This window comes from Conger conger, chromosome 2, assembly GCF_963514075.1.
Source record: "Conger conger chromosome 2, fConCon1.1, whole genome shotgun sequence".
NCBI lineage: Eukaryota > Metazoa > Chordata > Actinopteri > Anguilliformes > Congridae > Conger > Conger conger.
In genome coordinates, this window is record NC_083761.1 from 59,449,864 (window position 1) to 59,458,932 (window position 9,069).

Genomic DNA, 9,069 nt, shown 5'->3' on the forward strand with positions numbered 1-9,069 from the left:
GTGAAGTACAAAGCACATTTTCTCATACAATACATTATAATATAACAATATACATATGATATTAAGGGTATAAGGTACAGGAAATGGTTAACCTGTTTTTATTTGATGGAAGTTGGCTACATCTGTTGCCTATGTAGTTTCCAAAATTGACCATGTTAACACTGCTGCATTAGATTATCTCATATACCGTATTACTAAACTAGCAATAAAAATGATCACTTTGTGAATCATTTCATTTAGTAATAAAATAGATGAATTCAAATTTTGTGAATTGGATAACCATAATATACTATTTGGTTAAAATGATCAAGGTGTCATATTCTAATGTCTACTTTTAATTGAATACGTGTAAAACTAGCACACTGAGAATATAATTCCAAAATAATGGACTGCAGTATACTCATGTGTATCCTTTCTGCCCACAGTACCTGTCACAGCCACTGTATTATGCACACACTACCTCTAGCAGTCACATATACGAAGAGCATCATTGTTATATGAATGAGATGTCAGAACAAGATGATGAATTCACATTATAAAAGCATGATTTTCTGAAAATGTAATTGGGAAAGAATATATTTATTATCATACTATACAGTTTCTATAACTATAACATTGTAACTATGTAAACTATATTTCTTCGAATGCATCAGTAAGTTAAGATTCTCCTTATGCTTAATTGAATCTGCTAGTTTATGTATTAATGGTTCATATATCATTCCCTAGAGTTATTCATTTAGAGCCCCATCCTGGCTTGAGATACGCCACAAGAACTTGTGCAGAAGTTAACTATTTTTTCCCCACGTGTGCATCCTGGACTGTGTGTTACACAAGTTCTGGTTTGAGTCTGAAGTGCTTTTACCTAGTGTAATCACAGCAGCCTTTGCTTGAAAGTTGCACATTTATCATATGGAATAACAACAACAGCCTTTTCCATGTGGACAACTTAAAATATAATGTAGCCAACATTGATCATGACTATTTACTTAATAAAGTACTCACTGAGTGTATTTATTAGACTTATTTTTTTGACTTATTAAAGCTTCTGCTGCTGTAGGCTATCAACTTAACGGTGACTTGGTAACTTTATCCAACATGAAGCAAAATGATCACACTGACAAAAATGTGTCCACTGCAAGTAAAAGTGCAAAAGTGCATTTTCAGATGGCTAACACGTTTAAGCTCCACAGTTCAGGACCCTACCTTCAGTGCCTTCTAACCCAAGGCTCAGGAGGTATATGTAGCTGCTGCCATTCACAGAAAACATTACTAATGCACATAATTGGCACTACTCCACATTTATATTTTCATCTCAGCGGCAGTAATGGTTCTCTTTAAGAAGTACCACTGTAAACAACATTCCCTTTCTCGAGGCTTACCTTACTGACTTTCATAAGGCAAAAATAGACACAATGCATGAATACATTTTCAAATATCATTACTCTGAACAAACTGACTTCCAAAACCATTCTTAGGGCAAAGGCCAGAATATTACAGTAAATAAACTTTTCTGCAGCATCTATTTATGAAGTTGAGTGGATAGTAAGTCATTCCAGTATCATATGTTTTTGTCCCAAATTAAATGTCTGAATGGAGACGTTCTTGTGCTACAGAGGTCCACTCCCTTCATTTGCCCTGCAGTCATTTTCCTGGATTTGGGAAGAGCTCCTCGCAGATGCGCAATGTGTCCTCTGGACAGGACACTTCATGGCCGATGGTCCTGGGGTCTGCGTATATTTCATAGTCATTACCGCCCTTGGGTAACATTAAAAAAAGAAAAAAGTGTCAAAAGGATGTTCGGAAATGTAGTAGTACTTGTAGTAAAGTTGTGAATAGTAATGACAATGGTAACAGACAATAGATGAAACTCACTGGTTTGGTTTTGTCGCCAAAGAAATGGATCTTCTCATAGCAGTCTTTTTCCACAATTCCCAGGCAGTAACGTTTATCCCACCCATCAGGAAATACATCAAAACTGATCTGTCCACCTGATCAGAAACCATTAACAGGAATTGGATTAAAAGACAGGATTGTACATCATTGAGAATAAAGAATCCAGTCAGTGGACAAAATGAAAGAATGCACTTACCTATGGAAAAGGTCAGGCCCTTTCCAGCAAATTGTTCCCGTAAGACAGCAACAAACTTATCTCTGATGTGCTCCTTCTGTAAAAACGAAAGACATCTTCAATTGAAATACAAATCTTAAAACAGGCATCCAACTTCTGAATGGTGAATGGTGCTGATTTTTTATTTGGGGAGAAATACCCCAAAGTAATTGCAATGTAATGTTCATTGATACTAAAAAAATATAGAAACGTGTAATGTGCATAATTTAAATATTAAATAAAACATATGTTAACAGACCAGTGTTGCTGAGGGAGCAGGGAACAAGAGAGTGATTTGAAATACAATTCTGACTTACCTTATCAAGTTCAAAGAACTCAATTCGTTCTTCTTGGCTGCAGCTCCTGCCCACCGGAGAGATGTTCAGCATTCCATTACGGAACTCAATAAAAGTTCCCCTTTGGAAAAAGAAAACAGCGACATCCACTAACCATGTCATACAGAATGCTTGTTGGGGGGGGGGGGGATCCTCCAGAGTGCAAATTTGATATTTGGGTGTGAAGCAACAGAAAACCAGTCTTTTCCCGGCAGTTTTACTATTATTGTTATTCACCAACCTTGCAAACCAACCAACTGTACCATACCATTAAAAACATGCATACTAAAAGGATAAATATGAATCCTGGAAGCCTGATGATGATTTGCAAAATTGCAGTCACCACTGGATGTGCTACCTTTTCTTGGGTAGCTTGATCTTTGCCATGTAATTCAGAGAGAAATTAATGAAGTCCTGCAGCAGGTCTTCACCCAAATGAGCCTGAATATTCTGAAATACAAAGCAAATAAATGCTAAAAATAGATGTTAGTGTTAGGCAAGACATTTTAATTTGAAGGGCTTGGCAAAGTGCTCTCCTACCTGCACAGAAACAAGTTTTCCATCTTTGTATGCAACCAGTCCATTTTCAGCAAACACATAATCCACTTCATTCACCACTAACAACAAAAGAAATTAATGTCAAATGAAAGGGAGATTGAATCCACTGAGCAATGCTGTAAAAGCACATTTTCACACCCACATATAGCCACAGCATAGACCCTAAGCTTATTTTGCATTCCAAAATATATCTTCTAAATATGCTGATACTCTTTTTTTATTCATAAACTCAGGGTTTATAGAATGCGTCAGTTTCTAATAAATACTTTGGAGCTTGTAGAAGAGTTGAGTCTCTATGAAGGGTTAAGGTTAGGTAAATTAATGTTGATTAAAGACTCATTAATTTAGTAATAACACTGTTTAATTGAGTCTATATAATGTCTTACATCTCAATGCCAAAACCCAAAGAGCTTTACAGTGAGGGGAGGGGCGAGGGGCTCTGAAACCACCATCAGATGGTTGAGGTCATTGATGTAGGGGTTGAGAGTCAGGACACCAGGGAACTCTCAACACTTTGCCATGGGAAAAGATGAACACAGGAAGACAGCATTTACTGCGGCACAACATCCACGTTACCGTGTTGGGGCCTTTTTTTCTTTTTTTTTTGGTCCAGAGAGAAGACAACACAAATGCTATAAACACGGTACACTCACCATCATTCCCAAGTTGCTCTTTGATCTTATCATAATCTGATCCTCCTACCACTCCAACCCGCACTCTTTGTCTCAGCTTCTTTAGAAACTCATGCATCACAGGCGTGGCTTTCTGTAGAGGGACATACATGGTGTAAAAATACCTATTGGCAATGCTAGCCTTGAAGGCAATATCATTAGTGGTGAAATAATGGAAGAATGTTTTTCTTACATACAATTCAGTATCACCTCAGTATTCTATTGTATTCTGCATTGTCCATGGCACCCTCCCAATAAAGACTGATGAAAGTTCCAGGTGCAGTTATCCAACTCAGTAATTCTGCTTTGTGAAACAGGGCACTCGGGTTTTTTTTCATCTCAGGTGAGAAATATGCCGCTTGAGTAGCCTACGGCCCAAGCTGCACTGCTATCGGCTCATTTTGCCATACACCGCCAATTTAACCTGACCACGCACAGCCCGTCGTACCGGTTAAGGCCGATCGCGGTTGTTTGGTTTTGTAAAGCCAAAATATGGGAAGAAATTTTGAGTATGTTAAACTCCCTTTGCAGTACACCCTCCTGCTTGATCCCCCCCGTGCGGATATATGTATTGTTATTATTGCTGTTCTTTGTAACATGTGCTTTGGCAACACCGTACATTTCATTCCAATAAAGCACCTTCAAATTAAAACAGAGAGGGTGAGAGAGACTTCAGGCATTACCGACTGGATTGAAAAGTAACTGACTCAAGACCTGAGACCTGCCATAGTAATGTCACCACGGTTTAAACCGATTCATGCCGTGGCCTGTGAAACAGAAACTAGTTTGCTAACGTTAACTCAGTGTGCGAACTACGTTGCTTCAACTCAAATAGCTGAAGTGAATAGGCAAGATGAGCTAACCTCAACACAGCTGTAAATCATCTGATTTTCCCCGTGAACAATCAAGGAAATGGTTAACGTTCCAACTACCCCAAACGCGATACATTCAAGTTAACGATTTTTAATATAGTTCCAGTTATGTGGTCAACCAGTACTTTCTCAATATGAATTAGAAACCACCGATTCATTCATTACTTGGCTTTGTACCTGTGTAGGCTAGCTAACCGACAGAGAATGACAACAGACACGCAGTTAAATATCACAATATCAATTCAAGAACGGCATTAACTACATTACATTGCTACATTGTTACTGTGTTACTGTGTTTCCAGTCACTCAACCAATTTGTTAGTCAAGTTGAAGTGACGTGTACATTAGCTGAGTTACATGAGTCGGGGACGCTGCCACTGTGGAGCTAAAACGGCAACATATTCATTTCAACTCACTTGGCGAGCTGCAGTAAGTGTTCCGTCGACATCAAATAAGCATAACGTTGTTGTGTCCACTCCTGAAAAAGTCATTTTATATTGTGGTCTCTAGCACGCCGACGAGCAGTATAATTCTTGGCTATCTAAGTTACAATTGCAAAGAAATGCACGTTAAAGATAGGAGCAAGATAGGTTTTCAATATATTCACGGACGTCAGTTACTGCACAGGAGCACGGATTCAGATAGAACATGGATGCCACGTTACAATCTTTCTCTCTCGCATCACTTCATCAACATGACATACAGATTAGCGCTACCATAGAACTGTATTCTATGTTCGACACGTCATCGTGTCAAACCACTCATGTCGATGCATTTCGTGCGGTTTCATGAGGGGGACCCATAGCGCGTCAATAGAACAGGAGAGGCGATACATTTGTAGTAGTTTATGATTGATTTGGTCCAGAAATTTTACGGAGATATTTATTTTAATACCTCTTTTACAATAAGAAGCCTATTTCATTGCATTGGCTATACAGACTAGGTAACTGTGTTACAGGGAATGGATCGTTCTTAATACACGTCACAAACCACGTGAGCTTGACCCGTGGAGGATAACCTTGCCATAGAACGCAATGTATTTTTCCGCCAAAAATATAGTTTTTTAAATCTCAGGTCAACGACAAAGGATACAAATACAACGATAACACGTTCATTATGGTTCGTTCCTGGCTGCTCAAATCGAGTTGATCCTGAGAGAGACGGTCGTTTTTTCTTTTGCCAAAGATTATTACCCTACAGGGATAAGACAATTGATGGTTGTCAACAGAAAGAAGATCAAGTTATATTTGCAATTTAAATAGGCAAGCTCTTACACCAGAATAAAAAGAATATATGAGTTCGTTCGGATCACTTTGTTACTTGTAAGCTTACTTTTAACGTAGCTATGACATTGTAGTATGTCAGCAAATTAAAATACTTAAAACGTTTCTGCCAGGTCTCAGGAAGATAATAAACAAATGAGGAAATATCAAGACCCATCAACTACATTTTTCTGGTCATCTATTTTTGGAGAATTGATTTCATCTGAAGCATGGACAGCAAATAGATACTATAGTAATTAAAAGGTAAATGAAGCCTCTTGTGAAGTGCTACACAGAATATATCTGGTGAAACGTATGTTTTTTTGTTTGATCTGGACTGTTCAAATAATTAAAATATTGTATTGCTTATCACCGTATAGTAAAAATATTTTGGCCAATTTACTGAATTTTTTTTGGTGAATTTCATGTTGAGGAAAACAATACCCTCGATTGAATTTCATTTCAAAATCTATTTTTGTAACCGCAATTTAGAAAGTAATATGTTATATTTAATTCAGTTACTGCCATTACTTAGGAAATTCCATTTACAAAGACATAGTCCAAAACTGCTGCCCTTTTCTATCGGGGATAAACTGATGCAGCACATTTGTGTACATTGGATAGGATACTAATAAAGCTAGTAAAACAATATTTGTAAATGATTATTTCCGTGGCACTTTCTCGTTTTTGTTGTCATGAGAAATGTGTCTGTCTTTAAAGTATCTTTTTCACTAAGTTAAAAGTTTCAAGAAAGAAAAATAGAAAAGTAACATTCTTCCGTCATGTGCTTTAGAAGATTTAAAACGGTAAGTGAAAGTAAGATTAATACATTTTAAAATATATATATATATATTTAACAACCTGTTATTTTTTCTTCATTAAGCGCTTTTCGGATTATTACCGAGGCCTATAGCTTGGAACGGATAAAATATACTACGGTTGCAGTCAAGTACTTAAACAGTGATGCACCAAATGCTCTTGACCAATCTTCACTCCCCTTTGGGCGTCCTTAAGACGGCAGACAAGCAACTCTAGCAGTAAGTCACGATAGTCCCATCTATAAATAAATACGTGTAATATTGTTATCTATTATTGAATTCATCGTATTTATCTTAATAGCGAGGCACAATGTGAGCGCGATTTCCTGGAAAATTTATGCTAATTTATTAGCTAACATTATCCAGCTCTAACAATACGACTAACGTTAGGCCAAGTTACTTTCTGTATTGAGTTTATAACTTGGCTAGTTCGCTACATTAGTGTCTTCTGAAGTTAATTAGCTAGTTGGTTAGCTATATGGCTGGCTTAAAACAATAAAATAAAATGTTTTAAAAGCAACAACGTACAGGCGGTACATTATGTTAGTTACAGCCTGGATGCTTCAATGGATAGTTGGCACTAGACTCCCCATTTTCTGAGAAGTAATTTACTTTATCCACTGTGTTCTGTATTATAGGATTGAGGAATGTTGTTCCTGGGCATAGGTCCATTCCAAGCGTTTGGACGTCGAGGACAGTTGGCTCTAAAAAACTGTAAATGGCTCATCGCTGGGGTTCGACCCCTCCCACGTGGAATTTGCCAGGTGCACCCCAGGAGGACAGCGCCTGTCAACCGCTGTTCCTTGTTATCCACATTTCCTCGCAACCAAGCTTGCGGAAAGCCCGAGGACCCCCTACCACATAACTTTACTGTCATTTACTCATTTCCAGCTATCAGGATAATTCGAGTAATATCCAGGTTTAAACTTCTACAGACCGGAATTACAACGCTACTGCTCCCACCAGTATATTATCTATACTTTCACGGCCAAGTTACATACACTCTAATGTGTTACAGTACTGGGATTGCTGTCTTTGCAGCCATCATGCTTTACTCCCTTAGTCACTTCTTTAGAAAAGTTGTGGGCATGATGTATTTGGATAGCTCCAAAACAACACTTAAAGTCTCTCACCTGAACTTCTGGGGGAATCGACGCGACCTCTTCCTGCCTCTGACTGATGTCATGACACTTGGAGACACTGGTGATTCAAAAAAAGAGCCAATACTCCGTTTGAAACGATATACCTGTCCAGACACTCTGTATTTTTCTACACGATTTGGACATGTGATGGACAAGCAGGCATTTGAGTTGGTATTTGGTAGATTCTCATAATGCTTACCGGTTCATTTCAGAATATTTCCATTGCCTGTTTTTAAAACTGCATTCACAATAACATGTCCATCACCTATAGGGCTTAGTCAGTATGTCATAAAGATTGAATATGCATTTGTTTTAGAGATTGAATGTTCATTAACACCTTTGCACAGACTCGCATTCTGGCAACCCTAGCCCATTTTTGCAGTGTTCTATTTTGAGGCATTATACCTCCACTTGTGCTCATCACAGAGACACTTGTACCATTACTGGTAAATTACATTGCTTTTTTTTTTTTTTACTTAAAATCTGATGTGTTGTGCATGCAGAGGTAATGCACTTCTGCACACCACAGTTGTGTTGTTGAGCAACTGCTATTGTTGGACATGCCGCAATGTGACAATTTACTGAAGCTCCTGACCCATATCTAAATGAGTTTGTGCATTGCACTGCTGCCACATGATTGGTTGATTAAATAATCGCATGAATAAGTAGGTATACAGGTGTTCCTAATAAAGTGCTCAGTGTGTGTATCTATCTGTATGGATCAGTGTTGAAACTTATTGGAAGTGATGCCACCTTCCGGTATTTTTTACTGTGAAAACATTTTATGAAAAATATTATTTACTTAAATTTACAGGCTATTTTTTTTAACTGCAGATGAAAACTACTCCAAATAAAATGTCCTGTGCTTTAGATATTGGTCTGTTTTGACTAGAATAGCAGGTTTGCTTCCAATTTGTGCAAGAAATAACTCCTAAAGGTTAGTGTGTTATAGTTATTTAATGTACACCTTGCAAAACATTTCCATCCATGCCACTAGTCAAAAGACAGGCAAATGGAATGGAGGACTCTTCTCCGTTACAGCCTTGTCAATGATCACATGAGTTAAATAACCATGTAATTCAGAAGATGACATCAAAACCATACCACCTTTAATGGTATTTAATGCTTTTAATATTATTAATATTTATGAGTCACATTTTATCCAAAAAGGGCAGGTATGTGTGCAGGTTTTTGTTCTAGCCTAGCACTAAGACACCTGAATTTGCTTATATAGGTCATGATCGAGGACCTGTAATTAGTTGAATCAGGTCTCCTAGTGCTGGGCTAAAACAAAAACCTGGTGT

At 37.8% G+C, this 9,069-nt stretch overlaps 2 protein-coding genes across 7 annotated transcripts; one reads left to right on the plus strand and one right to left on the minus strand.

Annotated features, from left to right (window-relative positions):
• Positions 1–560: 560 nt before the first annotated feature.
• On the minus strand, positions 561–5,262 carry pmm2 (phosphomannomutase 2). Of its 3 annotated transcripts, none has more exons than XM_061230263.1 (8): positions 4,960–5,262; positions 3,654–3,765; positions 2,983–3,059; positions 2,801–2,892; positions 2,425–2,524; positions 2,090–2,165; positions 1,873–1,988; positions 561–1,755 (listed from the first exon to the last, which is right to left on the minus strand). In XM_061230263.1, the coding sequence occupies exons 1-8, from the start codon at positions 5,032–5,034 to the stop codon at positions 1,642–1,644; spliced, it is 762 nt and encodes a 253-aa protein (XP_061086247.1). In that variant the 5' UTR covers positions 5,035–5,262; the 3' UTR covers positions 561–1,641. The 3 variants fall into 3 exon arrangements, with proteins under 3 accessions (XP_061086247.1, XP_061086262.1, XP_061086254.1); XM_061230278.1 differs by lacking the exon at positions 4,960–5,262 and adding an exon at positions 3,882–4,514; XM_061230270.1 differs by lacking the exon at positions 4,960–5,262 and adding an exon at positions 3,869–4,514.
• On the plus strand, positions 4,621–8,635 carry tmem186 (transmembrane protein 186). 4 transcript variants are annotated; one of them, XM_061230294.1, is made up of 2 exons: positions 4,621–4,972; positions 7,262–8,635. In XM_061230294.1, exon 2 carries the CDS (start codon positions 7,271–7,273, stop codon positions 7,955–7,957), a length of 687 nt encoding a protein of 228 aa, XP_061086278.1. In that variant the 5' UTR covers positions 4,621–4,972; positions 7,262–7,270; the 3' UTR covers positions 7,958–8,635. The 4 variants fall into 4 exon arrangements, with proteins under 4 accessions (XP_061086278.1, XP_061086277.1, XP_061086279.1 ...); XM_061230293.1 differs by lacking the exon at positions 4,621–4,972 and adding an exon at positions 5,333–6,069; XM_061230295.1 differs by lacking the exon at positions 4,621–4,972 and adding an exon at positions 6,088–6,611.
• Positions 8,636–9,069: the final 434 nt, after the last annotated feature.